This window comes from Sturnira hondurensis, unplaced genomic scaffold, assembly GCF_014824575.4.
Source record: "Sturnira hondurensis isolate 20B ecotype Veracruz unplaced genomic scaffold, ASM1482457v3 Scaffold0018337, whole genome shotgun sequence".
In the NCBI taxonomy this organism is placed as follows: Eukaryota; Metazoa; Chordata; class Mammalia; order Chiroptera; family Phyllostomidae; genus Sturnira; species Sturnira hondurensis.
The window spans coordinates 1,512,672-1,528,742 of NW_028090968.1; the positions used below are offsets into that span (position 1 = coordinate 1,512,672).

Sequence of the window (16,071 nt, forward strand, 5' to 3'; positions counted from 1 at the left end):
CAGCAGGGCAGCGACATTATGTGTCCTGCAACCCCTAAAATGCTTATTATGTGGCCCTTCATAGAAAACAATTTGCTGGCCATGATCCAGAAACTGCAAAGTGCTTTACAAAAAGAAAATTGTTGTAATTCTGATATGTCAAAAATATTGTAGGAAATTTACATTTTATTCCCTATATGCGTAAAGGTTGTTGGCACAAAGTTTCACACACCGAGTGGCATTTCAACTGCTGACAGCCAATTTAATCCACTCAACTTTGTCACTTTTCATCCAAATTGACCACCACTTTTGCTGGAAAATATATTCCATCAAAGCAGTTCAAACTCAAACACCGGGCAGACCGTTGTCACGCTGTTCACAGAGAAACTGATATCTCGCTCTCCTCCTGAGCCACGGGAAGAGGAATGGGGGAATTTTCCATTAATTTTAAAAGCTTTCATGACCAAAGGCAGAAAGGGTTTTTCAAGAGAAAAGGGTAATATTTTAGCATTTATATCCAGTCTTCCTCACAAAGGAAAAATAATTTCTACATGTTACATAGCTTGAATCAGGTTGTTAACACAGAATACTCTTCACTGCGAGGAGAAAAACTGAATGTCAAAGACTCATTTTTGGAGGCATTAATCTCAGCACCTGGAAAGGAAAGAGCAGGCGCACAGAAGGCGTTGGTCTTTGTAGAAAAAAGTTTTCAAGTTTTTGTAACACTGCTCTCCCTGCCCTACCTTTAGATGGATATTTCTTTTAAACCATCTGGAGGGTGTGCTCTGGGGAAAAAAAAAACCCACCAGAACTCAATTTCAATCTCCTTTGCTAGAGAAACATCATTCTTTGCCCCAAGCCAGCCACAGAGTTGCTAGCATGACCCAAAGAAGAAAATGAATCAGGGCATCTTAAAGGTTCTGTGAAGGTGAAAAGAAACTTTTAAAAGGTACTCATCACTGGGGGGGAAAAAAAAGCGGCTGACAGTCTGTCCTGGCAAAGCTAAGCTCCTGGTTCTGAATATGGAACCTGTGAGTCACAGTGAGGAAGCTGAGTATACTCAGCTCCCCGCTTACCAGTTCCAGAGGTAAAATTTACCTTTGTGAACGAAAGTTACAGAAAAAGCCGGCTGCTGGTAGGGAAAAAATTAGCCACAAAGGGGTTTGTGAGACAGAGTAGTTTTTTGAAAAACAAAATGAAGAAAGCTGTGGGCAACTTGGCAAACAAAAGTTCTTTTTTTTTACATCATTTTTTATTGTTGTTTGAATACAGTTCTCTTTATTTCCCCACCACCACCTTCCCCTGCCCCACCTACCCCCACCTCCCACCTTCTATCCTTCCCCCCTTTGACTTTGTCCATGGGTCCTTTACACATGTTCCTTAACAACCCTTTCCTCCCCCCCCCCTTACCTCCCTCCCCCAACCCCTCTGGTTACTGTCAGTTTGTTCTTTGTTTCAATTCCTCTGGTTCTATTTTGCTCACTTGTTTGTTTTATTGATTAGGTTCCACTTATAGGTGAGATCACATGGTATTTGTCTTTCACCGCCTGGCTTATTACTTCATTTAGCATTATGTTCTCCAGTTCTATCCATGCTGTAGCGAAGGGTAGGAGTTCTTTCTTTCTTTCTGCTGCACAGTTTCCATTGTGTAAAGGTACCATAGTTTTTTGATCCACTGATTTCTGATTTACTGATGGGCACTTAGGTTGCTTCTAGCATTTGGCTATTGTAAATTGTGCTGCTATGAACAGTGGGGTGCATAGGTTCTTTTGAACTAGGGTTTCAGGATTCTTAGGGTATAATCCCAGCAGTGAAACTCCTGGGTCAAAATGCAGTTCCAGCTTTACTTTTTGAGAAATTTCCATACTGTTTTCCACAGTGGCTGCACCAGTCTGCATTCCCACAAATAATGTACTGGGGTTCCCTTTTCTCCACGTCCTCTCCAACACTTGCTGTTTGTTGCTTTGTTTATGACGGCCATTCTGACCGGTATGAAATGGTATCTCATTGTGGCTTTAATTTGCATCTCTCTGATGGCTAGTGATGCTGAGCATCCTTTCATATGTCTCTGGGCCTTCTGTAAGTCCTCCTTGGAGAAGTGTCTGTTCCAGTTCTTTGCCCATTTTTTTAACTGGATTATTTGTCTTCCTGGAGTGAGTCATGTGAGTTCTTTATATATTTTGGAGATCAAACCCTTGTCTGAGGTATAATTGACAAATATGTTTTCCCGTATGGTTGGTTCTCTTTTCATTTTGCTGGTATTTTCTTTAGCCATGTAGAAGCTTTTTGTTTTGATGAAGACCCATTTGTTTATTCTTTCCTTTATATCCCTTGCTCTAGGGGACATATCGGTGAAAATATTGCTGTGTGGAATGTCAGAGATATTCCTGCCTATGTTCTCCTCTAGGACTTTTACCATGTTATGACTTATATGTAAGTCTTTTATGCACCTTGAGTTTATTTTTGTGTATGGTGCAGGTTGGTGGTCAAGTTCGGGGATTCTGGCAGCCTCTCCAATTTGCCCTGGCAATGAATCTGAAAAGCACAGACTCATGCAAAACTGTAATGGTGGATCCAAGTGAAACAGGAGGCTGACCTCACTATCTGTGCTGGGAGAAGGGTTCCCTAAAGGGAACTGATGACCCCGCTGATCTTCATTCTGGGAAAATCGACCCCAAGACAGACAGAAGTAAAGAACCACATACTATAGTTTCTGCTACAGCCAGTATGAGCCAAGGTTTCTGTCATCTGCATTGAAAAGACTCCCAAGCAATATAAGCACCAGCCAGGTGCCAGGATCACGGTAGATGCTGGGACCACAACAGTGAACAAGGTAACGCAAGAGTTGCAGTCACAGAACTGACAGCCCAGTGAGAGGCAGAGGGAAAGAATGAGGGAAATAAGAACACAGACAAGACGGGCAAATATACACCACCACACTGTCAGGACTGGGAGAGGTGGCCTGGAGGATGCACTGAGACACCTGGGGATCACTGTACCCGACCTTCTCCACTGAGAAGGGGCGACTGGAGATGACTTCTACAATGAGACCTAAAAGGTCAGAAGTTGCCAGCCATGGAAAATGAGGAGGGCAGGGACATGGAGAAAGAGCAGGGTTCCACATGGAAAACCCAATCTGGGTCAAGCTCTGGAGATGAATGAAAACATGTGCATTCAGAACCTGAAACAATCTCAGAGTGACCTGAGAAGTGCAATTGAAGGGTAAGGCAAGAGCATAATATGCAGTGTCTTATGTTAGAAGTATAAAAAATGTGCAATGCTTAAATGAACCGATGGGCAAATGTGAGCCACTGGAGAGTTTTCAGAAGGAAAATGGTGCAAGCCGACTGGCCCACAGTAGTTTTTCATTATCCCATCCATGTGCATTGAAATCAATGTCTCCTCTCCTCTCTGCCTCATCAGCCTGCCCCTCAACCTGCAAGTTCTATAGCTCCACACTGCTAGTGATGATTCCTGGATGTTACTGGTGGGGTAGGCTCATGTGGCACAATGTCCCTTCTGCTGTATCCTGAACACTGAGCCCAACCCTGACAGGACAGAGTGTCCTATACCCTCTTCAATCAAGACCAGATAACTCCTTCTGCAATCCTAGGAGTAGCTTTAAGAAGCCATTTCCTGCCTTTAGGAGGGAAGCAAATATAAGTTAGGCCCAAAATAGTGTGAATCTGAAAAGCTGAAAACCAGCCACCATAATTAAAACTATTTTTATCCACCACCCAAAAAAGGAGCACTGGATCATTTTCCAAGTATCTCTCTAAGGAAGTTCATCTATTCATTCTCAAGTACTCCAGAATCCCAGTTCAGGGATGCAACTGGAAATGGAAGCAGAACGGAACACACGGGTTGGTGACACTGAGCAAACAGCAGGGCGTACGGCACCATCATCGACAGAGGGTGGTGACCCCGCTATAAACTGGAAAAAAAGATGCCCAAAGGTTTACAAGAAACATCAGAAGCTGGACAGAGAGAGGCGCTAACAAGTCAGGGAGCGTGGACATGCCCACACAGGAACACACTGTCACCCGCAGCAGAACACGCCCTGCCTGGTGCAGGGGGTGAGGAAAGGCCAAGGGGACAGGAAAGACAGACCTACTCCATGACAAGAGAGTGCTGCCAATGGTGAATTTTTTCCTTTGCTACACTGGGCTGGTCCCCTACATACACAGGAACAGATTGGGGACATCCAATGGACACAAGGGACATAGGAACGGCCATCTGAGCAAGCACTCAGGCTTGTTTACATCTATGAGGCTTACATCGTGTACTGTGTCAGCTAGAATTTACTTCTATATTCCTCCTTAGGCCTATGATAATTCCCTTGGGTTTGACAAGCTAATAGCTAGCACGCTTGTCACTGCTTTCATTGTCTCGGTCCCTCTTACAGTTAAAAGTTAAAGCCAGCCAGGAAGCCCTGATGCCTGTGTCTAGCCAGGCATAAAGAAGCATAATGGAGTAAGTGCCAAGTCCAGAGTCGGAAAGCCAGGGTCACATCCTGGTTCTGTACATTCAAGCACTGTGACCTCGGGCAGGTAACTTGTCATCTGCACACTTTGGTTTTCTCATCTGAAAGGATACACACAGCAAACACTAGACAATCCCATGGAACGCAATTAACACAGGACCTAGAAACAGAATAAGCCCTCAACCTACAACCGCCACTGCCATCATCATCATCATCAACGTGTGACGGCTGCCTTCTTCAAACCAACATCACCAAAATCTAACGGCACAGAGTAGCAAGCACATAATATTCCCTGGTGGGAAATCCTCCAGGATCAACAAGCCAGTTTCTCCAACTACTAAATTACAGTAAAGCAGAAAGGCGGGGAGGAAAGACATAGGTGGGAGAAGCAGTCACGGACCCCATTTGGGAACTTACTCAAGCTGCTCTTTGAAGTGGAAATTTGAATACTCACCAGATATTTGATGATATTAAGGAATTATTACTAATTTCTAGGTGTGACAATGATATTGTAGGGCTTCTCTTAGAAAAGGAGGCCCTTATAATTTATTAGAAATATATTCTAAAATACTTTGGTATGAAATCAATGTACTTTGGGTTTGTTTCAAAATACGGTAAGAAGCTGGGAAAGTAGAAGGACGTCCAGACGAAGCAAGACCAGCCCTGAGATGACATCTGTTGCAGCTGGGTGCTGGGTCCATGAACACTCCTTGTATTTGTCTGTCTATGCTTACATATATTTGAAGTACACATAATAAAAATGTACTTTTTAAATGCTGACGAAGCCACCCATGGGAGACAGCCTGCCCGCTTCTCCTTCAGGTCGCCATTAGGGAACTAGCTCATTCATGCGCAAGACTGCAGAGGCAGCCCCGAAACCCACAGCAGTTGTGGAAACGTGCAAGCTGTGGTCACACTTCCTTTCATCCAAACTCCTACATTCCCAAGGGCCAGTGTCACTGTGCTGCTGGTTCAGCTATGGTTGATATTCACTAGAATCAATGTATAAAGCCCAGCGAAGAGCAGAATTGAGAGGCAGAGAAGACGTGGGCTTAGTCATCTTGCATGAATTGGATACTGAGGTTCCTTCCTCAGGCAACTGAAGAAGAGGAGCAGTAAGTAAGGGGACCCCTGAAAGATGCTCTGTTAAAAGATGTCTCCCTCTGTGATATTCCAATCTGAGATTCACTGGAACTGGCACGGGCTTCTTTTATAAGGTGTTTTAATAATGCTGTGTTTTTTTGAAGAGGCCTTATCTTTTGCAGATATATTCTGAAATACTTAGAAATGAAATAGTGTGAAATCCTGGATTTGCTTCAAAGTACGAGAGCCTGAGCAGCAGACCAGGACAGAGATGAGGCAAGACCAGCCCGGAGTCACAGCAAAAGCTAGAGCATGGCTCTGTCGAGGCTCGTTACACTCTTCTATTTTTCTACAAGTTTAAGCTCTTCTTTAATAAAAAGATTTTAAGAATTCCTTGGAGGTTTGGCCTTGTTAGTCATTGATGCTCTAGTGAGAATTACAGCTAGTCCTCTAGAAAAGAGAACTCCTTAGCAAGTTCTCACTCAGACATGACAAGCTCTTAAATACTGTTTTGCTGGGTGAAGAAACTTTTCCTCCTTACAGGAGGTGACAGCCTGGTTTCAATCACTTAGCATCATGTGATAAAAAAATAAGTAAAACAAACTCACATCATACTTTTTATTTTGAGTATCAGTTCAGTTTGATCTCAGCTCAGAGTTCTTTATCCTGAATTTGGTATTTTATTTAAAAGTCCACCCTCCCTTTGTATAAAAATTGCTCTCAGGCACACGGAGAGTGTTGGAACCCACTAGTGCCGACTACAAAGTCACTGCCAGTGAGGTAACTACTCCCAGGGTCCTGGCTGCTTCAGGAACTTCTACGTTTTATTAAAATGATGATCACATTCACTCATCTACAGTGTGTAATTATGAATGTATTTTTTAACAGCTTGATGCTTAAGCTTACTTTTCCATTAATAGTAACTCTGCCATCATAATGAGAATAAATGTTGCTAATATACCATTTATGTCACCCATGAGCAAAAATTCAGGGACTAAATACACTCACAGTATAAATGATAAGTGTCCTAAAATGTGAAAAATCAATCAGCAGCTAGCTGAGTCCTGCCCCCTGGGAGGAAGTAAAGATCTGTTTGCAGAGTGTGGACTGGCATTACTGGTGACGCACAGGCCCCCAGGCCAACAAACAGCAGGGGCAAAGCAAGGCGTGGGGCAGGTTACAGAGGGCAGGACAAAGGAGCTCGGGGAAGCAGTGAGTGGAATGGGGAAATGAAAGCAAATGACACCTGCCAATCACACACACATACAAACCTGCATATGAGCTGGGGGACTTTGGAAGTAAGTAGCAGAAGCAGATTGTGTCCTGAGCTAAAAAGGAAGTGCTGTAACCAGTCAGGAAAGTGTGAGAATCTGGCTCAGAGAAGAGAATGTAACCACAATGTCTCCGGCAAGTTCAACACAGGAACAACTGGCTAGGTACCAGGGTCCTCCCAAGCATTTTCACTATTCTGTCTAAGTCAGGAGTTAGAGCTCCTCTTGCACAGGCTCAGGTCACATGCCCACGCCTGGGCCAGAGGAGGGCAGAGGGCTTAGACTTTACTCCTCCACCAAGACAGCACGCAGTGGTGGAGAGCACATTACTTCAAAGGAAATCAGGGAGCCAAGGAGGCACAGAGATACTGCCTGTCTACTACAAGCACTGAGCCAGATCCTCTACATTTAATTCTCAAAGCCACCCTACTAGTTTGTACTATTGGCTACATTTTGCTGATGGAAACACTGAAGGTTGGAGAGGTCGCGTGGCCTGCCCAGGAACACATGGCAGTAAGTGACAAACCTGCACCCAGGCTGCATGAGGTGGGATGCCGTGTGCCCTCTAAGCCACCAGGCTGCAGAGGCAGTAGCAAAGAGAAGCAGGATGGAAGTCCAAATGCCACCAACGTTCTACATTTTTTTCAATGGCTACTGTTGGAAAATAATAGAAAAATCTCTGAAGGTGAATCTAAACCAAAGGAATTGACTTAAGAGAGGTAAAGAAAATCTTAGAACAGATCCATCCTGATGTGTGCAATAACTTTTATTTTCAAAATGCATGGTAAGAACAAATCCACTTCCTCTGATGTCTAGAGATATGGGAAGTTTACAAAAGAAACTCCAAGTGTCATTACTAACAATCCCAGAGAAAAAGGGAAGGACGTTCTAGAAGCCCGTTAGGTGCACAAGCTCTGCAGAACTGCTGTTAAAGACTGGGCCCTAGGACCCCAGGGAGCAGGCATGACTACGTCTGCTCTCTACGGCTGCTTCCTGATGATCATGATGGATATGTCTACTCAACCCACTGAGAGCTGGGAGCTCGCTGAAGGCAGCATGGTGTCTTGTTCATCTTTGTAACCTAGGACCAGCCTTGGGGTAATACAGAGCTAATGATATTCATAGGTGAAACATCAATGACTTTGCAGTCAAAGAAAGATGAACTTGAAAGACAAACTCAAATCTAGAGAAGTAAACACATTTGAGGAACACATCTGCTACAACCTCAGTTATTCATGGCTCATACCCCAGAACCATCAACTCTACTACTCTCGGGGTAGGGGAAGCCACTGAAGGTGGAGAAAGGAAGCTCAAGCTGGGCACTTAGAAGGTATTCAACAAATATGGGCTAAATGGGTTGGTAGCATCTATAACTGTTACCCTTCCCAGGCTCTCCAAACCAAACTTCCCCCCTAAAATTGAGTGCCAGAGAAAACTGTGTCTCCTCTAAAGAACCCGTTTCCTTTTATCAGATATCCAGCCCTTCCCACCAGGATGCTCTGAGCTATAGCAGGACTTTGGTACAAGTTACTTTCAATCTCAGGTTCCAGAAGTCATATCTATCACTCTTTAAACATTAAACAACGGAATCCACTCAACAGACTGTCATTCCATTCAATATTTACGGACTGCCTACCATATGCTGGAGCTGTGTAAGACAACAAATATACAATTTAAAAGATAATGTTCTCAAGCACCTCAAGGAGCTCCCAGCCTGTGATCTACAACAATATGCTTCAGAAGCAGGACAAGCACAAACACAGGAGGCACGTTCAGTCTTTCTTATGCAGTAACTAAGGGTGGACGAGGGCCCCCTCACCTCCCAGCACAATTTCAAACTGCACTGGTGCATTTCTGTTCTCGACAGCTGGCTTCCCTCCACAGCTCCCTCCATTCACTCTTTTAAACGTGACTAGCCTTCTCTTCTGTCAAGTTCACCTTGTTTCTTAAATGAGCTCACCCTTCCAGAGCAGAGCAGGATTATGCGTTTGAGCTCTGGGGCTAGATGCTCTGGGTGATTCCAATCCAGCTCTGCTTCTTACCAGCTGGGAAATCTCAGGCAAGTTACTTAACTTCTCAAAACTCCTTCTGTGAACATTTGTCTCCCTCACAGGATGCTGCTAAAGAGTCCATCTCTGTAAAAGCCTTACCATGCCGCCTGGAAACAGAAGTACACACCTCACAGCTAGCTGCTAGCACGACAGTGGCGGATATATAATGAGTGTTTATACTAATGTTTCTCCCCTGCCAGATTAACCTATGCCTGCCAGCATTCTTATCCCCTTCTCATTTTCGAAAGTTAACCCTCACAGAGTGTCAAGAATCATCTTTCTACCTCCAGGCCTTGGCCCTTGATGCCCCCCAGCTGCTGAAAGCTGTCTCACAGTGCTGGCTCTGGGTGCTGAGCTGCCTGGGATGCTGGGTTCCAGGCCACCGAGCTCGAATACACAGAATGCCGTGTTTGTGTGCGGGTGGGGGAGATGGTTTCAGTGCTTTGAGAGACACCTAAAGCAAGAACGGTCAGGAACTCCTTTTTATTGAGATGAATCACAAAAGAGTAATTCAACTGTGAGGTACTTCAAAAGTCATATTATTTAAATTAAAATGTTTCTTCTTCCTTTGCCCTTCTGACACAGAAAGAGAAGTGCATTCACTTTCCCCCCACATTTTTTCATGACTCTATTCCAACACGTGTTTACAACTCTTTCTTGCTAAAAGCCAACCCATTTCATTAATAAAATGGCAAGCCAAGCATCAGGAAAAAAAAAAAAACATTGTAAAGAGCTCCATTAACGCTAACATAGAGGGTTCAGCAAAAGTCTTATTGTAATGAAATGCTAATAATATTCACAGATGAAAGATCACTGACAGAACCTCACTTTGCAACCAAAATAAAGAAAAATCAATCTGGGTTAGTCAGTTCCACGGGAGGAACTTCTCTGCTCCAGCCGCACATCTACAGCCATCAGCTCTGCGGCTCCCGGGGTTAGGGAACCACAGACGCACAAGGAGGGGAATTCGGGCCAGCAAGGGAACCCTCCCTCCCAACCACTGCGCCCTCTGGCGTGGCAGTTCAACACCAGTCTCGCTGGCAGCAACACCAGTGGGTCTGACAGTGACTGCTGTTCACTTAGACGTGTGTCCGTACACAAACACACATGACTCGTAATAAATACCACCCTGTGACCACCAAGACATATACACATACCTATACATATTTCATAAACTAGTTACCTAATCAAAAACTTGCCTTTCTGCTTTACCATCGAGTATGATGATAATGGTTTATGAAGAATATTTTTATCAGATATCAATGATCTTCATTAACAAATAACTTTTTAGTACCTATCAAGATCAATATCCGTTTTTTCCTTTGATCTATCAATGAGCTGACTTGATGAATTTCTTAATATTAAGCTAATCCTTGACATACTAAATAAATCCTACTTTTATGTTGGCTGTTCCTTTTACATGTGACTGAATTTGATTGAGTAATAACTTTCTAGAATTTGTATATATCTATGAACAAATGAGATGAGTCTATAGTATTGCTTCTCATGCTATTTTTGTCAGGTTTTTATATCAAAGTAAAGCACGGTTAAACCAAGACCCCAAGATAGAGATATATGTATGGATACACGTATATAAATATGGGTATAGATATAGATAATGCCTTAAGGAAATGTAAACAGCAAAGGGCTTTTGTGCACTTAAAGGGTTTCCTAGAAATCACCATCACACCATCCAGGCTTTTACCTTCTAGGGAAACAGCTCTTTAATTCGTTCCACAAGTTCTTTGGTACCCTTCAGGCAATTTGCTTCATCTTCAATTAATTTTGATAATTAACATTATCCTAGAAAATAGTTCATTTCAACCAGATTTTCACATTTACCAGCCCCAAGTTGTATGTGATATTCTCTCCTGTTTTTAATCCTCTCCAAATCCAAAGGTACATTTGTTTTCTTATTTTTAACATTATATATTTATGTTTTCTCTGTTATTTCCTGGCAAAAGGTATACACAATGTCAATTGAATAATGTGTTTCAAAGAACCAGCTCTAACCTTTCTTTATTAAGTACACTGCTTTGACTGCTGTGCCAACATCTGTTTCACAGACTGGGCCCGTTTCTGGGAAGTCCCTGAAGCAGCCAGTATCGGCAGCAAGGGCGGCCTTTCCCAGCCTTACCTCAATGAGCTTTCTCTCGTAGGAGCTGGCAAGTTCCTCGGCAACCTCTCCCGGCTTCTGCTCAGTGACTGTGACTTCTCCATCGACATTCCAAAGGTTTGGTACAACTTTAGGAAAAGAAAGACATTCCATAAATATTTTAACAGTAGTCAAAAACTATTCTTCCAGGAAAAAAAAATCTCCTTTCCAAAAGGCTTCTCCAGTGAAGAAAGCTCCTTTTAAGGGGGAAAAGGATCACTATTACTAATTACTTCAGCATGGCAACATTTTCACACAATGCAATAAAGGGAATGATAATGTGTATTTAAAAATGGAAGAATTGTCACAGAGACAGATGCACAGGAGTCTAGGGAATAATCTTGTCACTACTTCCCACTCCAGGGGAAAACAGGCAATGTGTTGGCAAGACGTAAGAGCCTATACTTGCATCTTGTACACGGGTCAATTTCTTTTTCTCTAGTGAAAAGACTTCCAGTGAGGTTGTGCCTGCCTACAGCCTCAGGTGAAATGGCAGTAGGGGTCAGAGTACAGGGAGAGCCAAAAAGAGCTGGCGTTGATAAAGCGTACCGACACTGAAGGCAAGCCAGCGCCTGGTGAAACCCTGAAACCAGTGCATACTGGCAACTCGAAGACATCTTAAAGAGACTGGCTCCCAAGGCAGCGCAGGAATCAGCAGGGCATTGGGGGATAAGGTTAAGAGGAGAGTACAGGTCACGGAGTTCAGGTTAAGAAGCTTTGACTTCAAGAATAGATGTTAAATGTTTTACAGGTTCAGTGACATTTGGAAAATACTGTTTTAGGAAGATTACATGATAAACAGATGAGGCCTGGGTCTCTTTTAAAATAAGGTCTAGGCTGGTATATAGGACATTCTGAATAAATATTGGTCCTGTGAGATGAACACACACAGGAAAGATGGAGGGACAACAAAGCCCAGGTGTGCTACCGTAGAAGCTTGAATTAGGATGTTGGCCTTCACGCAGGCTTAACACTGAAAGTGGGGAAGATGGGCAAATGGTTCAAGGGAGTAGGAGGGGTTAGGCTCACAGTGAGTCAGTGAAAAATAGGATTTAGTAAATGTTCTTGAACACAACACACTGTGTGTTCTCTAAAGCCAACTGAACAGGGTGGATCCCGCCCCCAAGGGCTCTACTATGTGAAATTTAAAAATTTTTTTTAAAAAAGCTTCCATTACAAAAATTAGCATGGTAGACACCAATAGGTATTTTTGCTTTTAGGTATATATCCATATATGCTTAATTTGTAGAGAACACTAAATAAATAGAAACTGGGAATAAGCCAGATAATTCCCCCAAAAGTAGAACAAGAGCAGAAGAGAACTGCTGAGCCAGCAGTTAAGAAAAGGACGCCGTGGCACGCATTAGGAACACGGATCAGCCCCAAGTCCGAAACCCAACCACGCAGAGCCCGTCTCCTGGACAGTCTTGGAGGTGAAACTCTTGGGTGCCCTGATAAGTGCAATGAGGAGGTAATGAAGCAAAGGAAGAATCTAAGGCTAGCTCTGTAGTGACAGGGGTTTAAGAGAGGAGGGGATGGGGTGAAAGGAAGCGACATGGAGAGAGAGAGTGAAAGTGGAGAAAGGCTGAGCAGAAATGAAGGTCCCTGAACCGGAACTGACCTGCGGTCCCACCTCCAGCCCTTTATTAAGCCTCCGTCAGACCATGACTAGGTAGAGCCCACAGAGGCAGCCAAGCCCTGGACAATACAGAACATACTGGACTGAAACCCTAAATTGCCACCCCCCCCCTCCCCCGGCCCCAGCAGTGACTACAGTTCCAGCCACCCCTGTAGGGAGTGACCAAACAATCTGAAGCCTGAAATAGCATTCAGAAAAAATTTCAAGGACTTCCAGTTAAAGTTGACAGACTCAACACTAATTTGCATTCACATCCTCTCAGAATCCCATTAAAATACCAATTTAAAAAATCCTTTCTAAAGGCCTCACCTTTAATGAAAAAGAGAATGAGAGAAGAAACAAGACAATACAATTTTAGAAGCTAAGGAGCGAGCCGGTAGATAACTGGTAAGTAACTGGTATTCTTAGCTAAAGGTAGGCAACACCAAACACCATCTAATTAAAATGGAGCAACTTGCAAAAAGCTAATCAACTGCTGATACAAGTCACTTCTGGAGGTGGGAATGAATGGGGGGGGGGGGCTAAGGAGCAATTTAAAAGAAGACTAAGGCTTTATTCTCTGGAAAAGGTAAAACAGAAGTTTTGAACTGAGTTGAAGGCAGAAAAGTCCTATTGCAAATAGAGAGAAAAAAAACACACACTGAAATTTTGAGGTTCTTCTGTCTTCTTTCCACCCCTGCCTTCCATTCTCAGAAAAACAATAGCCAATCTATACCTCTAAGCAAGAGAATATAAAGTATTTTCCTGTGAATCTAACTAACTGAAGAGAAAAGACCACTGAAGAGACCACTTTGAGGTAGAAGGGGTTTCTCCAGAGAAATAGCAGAGCCAGATCATCCCACCAAGAAATGACCACAGAGTTTTAAACCAGCTTCTCATTACCCAACTCCTGCCTCTGAGTAGATAGCCAGAAATTACTGTAGGAGACTGTTCTGCATAGTGTGGGCCCAGCTCCCACTCAGAGATACACAGGACCCACACCCACAGACAGGTTCTCCCATGGGGAATCGGGCCTGCAATGTATGTAGGCCACTTTGAGTCTTGCTTTTGCTAAAAACTCCCTCACCTGGATTTGTGGCAAACATTTACTGCAAAATAACTTCCTAAAATCCATGCTAAACCTTCCAAGGACCAGTTTAACCAGTCCATCCACTTTTGCCTTTTCATTTGCAAATATCCCTCTTCTGTGACGTGATTAGCGGCATTGGCTCCTTCGTTGTCTGTAACAGGACACTACCTAAAGCAACCTGTGCATGTGCTGAGAAACCCAATAACGCCAGTCGCCAGTCGTGGCAAGGGCCGCAGCTCTTGCTCCCCTTGAGAGAAAAGCCATGCTGTCCCTTTTCCTCCACCAGACTCAGTAGTCCGCGTGAATGTCTCATTTCATCCATAATGACAAGGACACCGCGGGCCAGTGTCTGCATCAAATCACCTTCATTTGAGACAAGCACCTAAGATGGAACGATAGCGACCAGAATAAACAGAGAAAAATAACTTGTAGGAAAGAGATCCAGTTTAGGGAGAAGTACATTGCAAAAGTAAATGATCAGTAATATTCCCAGAGAGAGAGAAGATGGTGTAGTTGAGAAACAATAATAGGTAATTACTTTAAAAGGAGAAAACAAATAGCACAGAGAAAGCAAAGAAGCTCTTTCAGAGAGAGAAACTGGGATAGCCAAAATGGAACACTAGATATAAAGACCAGGAGGTAAGAAAAATTTGGCTCTCAGAAAATAGAACCAAAGTGAAACCTAGAAATGAAATGAAGAGTTACCACATGAGAAGAGTTCAAAAGGAGGTGGAGGAGATAACACAGACAGGACGAAAACAAAGATCTACTTCCAGAAATGCCCCAGAAGCAAGAGACATGGGTCCTGAGGTGGAAGAGCCCCATGAGCAGCCAGCATGGCGGGGAGCCATGCTCTGCCACCTCACGCTGAAGTCTTAGAACTTGGGGACAAAGAGAAGAGGGCACAAACTTCCAAACCGGAGGCAGAATTTTGCAGATTAGAAAGGAGGAAAAAGTAGAAAAGGCCGTGGATTTCTAAACGGCAATACTGTAGGCTCAAAAACAATGACTGGCACCATCAACATTCTCCAGGGAATGATTTCCAAGCTAGAATGATACACCAAGTGAAACCATATGAGAAGTAGGTGAAGACATTTGCAGACATGCAAGCTCTCAAAAATTTGACCTCCTACCAAAAAAGAGCAAAGAAATCTAGTTGGAGGAAAACAGATTCCAAGAGTTAGGGGATCCAACACTAACATCAGTGAGAAAATCATTCATAACCACCAAAACATGAAAACAACACACCATGGCCATCGCAGATGGATAAAGAAAATGTGGTCTATCCACACAATGGAATAGTTTATTCAGCCATGAAAGGGCTTGAAGTACTAACACATGCTACACCACAGGTGAACCTTGAAAGCATCATGCTAAGTGAAAGAAGGCAGACACAAGAGGCCTCGTATTTCATGATTCCATTGATACAAAATGTGCAGAACAAGTATTGGTTTCCAGGGACTGGGAGGGTGAAGGGACAGGGAGTGATTACTAATGAGTAGATAGGGTTTCTTTTGGGGCTGATAAAAATGTTTTGAAATTAGAGTGTGGTGATGGTTGCACATTCACAATCTTGTGTGAATGTATGAGCTGAGCACCCGTGTGGTACATGAATCACAGCTCACTAAGGAAGGACAACCAGCAGCGGCACCTGCAGCAACAGCAGTGGTGAGTTGAGGGGGGAGCAGGCACAGTGCCCTCGGGCTTCGTCCAGCTGCAGGGGGGCAGCGACTGCAGGAGGCACTGCCTCAGGATCGAACTGACAGCGCCTCGCTTTTTACTGCACTGAGGAAATTTACGTAACAGAGAGCATCTGGTGTTGAATTAGTACTAAGTACATAGAACACCAACCAAATTGAAATAAAAAGGTAAATATTAACTCAAAAGAAATTAAAAAGTTGTGTGAAAATAATAATTAATGTGTGAAAATAATAAATAATAATCACAGCTTAGCTAGATAGCATTTTCAGAATCATACTAATGTATCATGGACCAGGAGGGACTAAGCTGAAAAGATTATACGTCTGTACTGGAGGACGTGTGTGTGTGTGTGTGTGTGTGTGTGTGTGTGTGTGTGTGTGTGTGTGTGTGTGTTGTGTGGGGGTGGAAGGATCAAAGAAAGCTAATCGTCATTTTCCCCAGTGAGAAATCGGTAAATAACACCTACAGTGGAGAAATCAACAAGTGGCAATGGAAACATGCTAAGCAGAGATATCAAGGCAACTGCCAAAAGAATCAGTTAAAAAGTTGAAAGCAGTTGCCTGTGGGGAGTGGGAAATGGGGGAGGGTGCTGGCTAGAAGCATCAGGTCTTTTATAATAAGGTCTTTCATAATAAATTAT

General features: G+C 43.5%; 1 protein-coding gene across 2 annotated transcripts in view; it reads right to left on the reverse strand.

The window, feature by feature from the left end:
* Nucleotides 1–16,071, reverse strand: part of SNX29 (sorting nexin 29) — a 560,470-nt gene that overhangs the window by 248,421 nt on the left and 295,978 nt on the right. For both annotated transcript variants that reach the window (XM_037068993.1, XM_037068994.1), the window contains one exon: nucleotides 11,005–11,111. In XM_037068993.1, coding sequence (XP_036924888.1) covers nucleotides 11,005–11,111 — 107 coding nt within the window. The remainder of the gene's footprint in view (nucleotides 1–11,004; nucleotides 11,112–16,071) is intronic.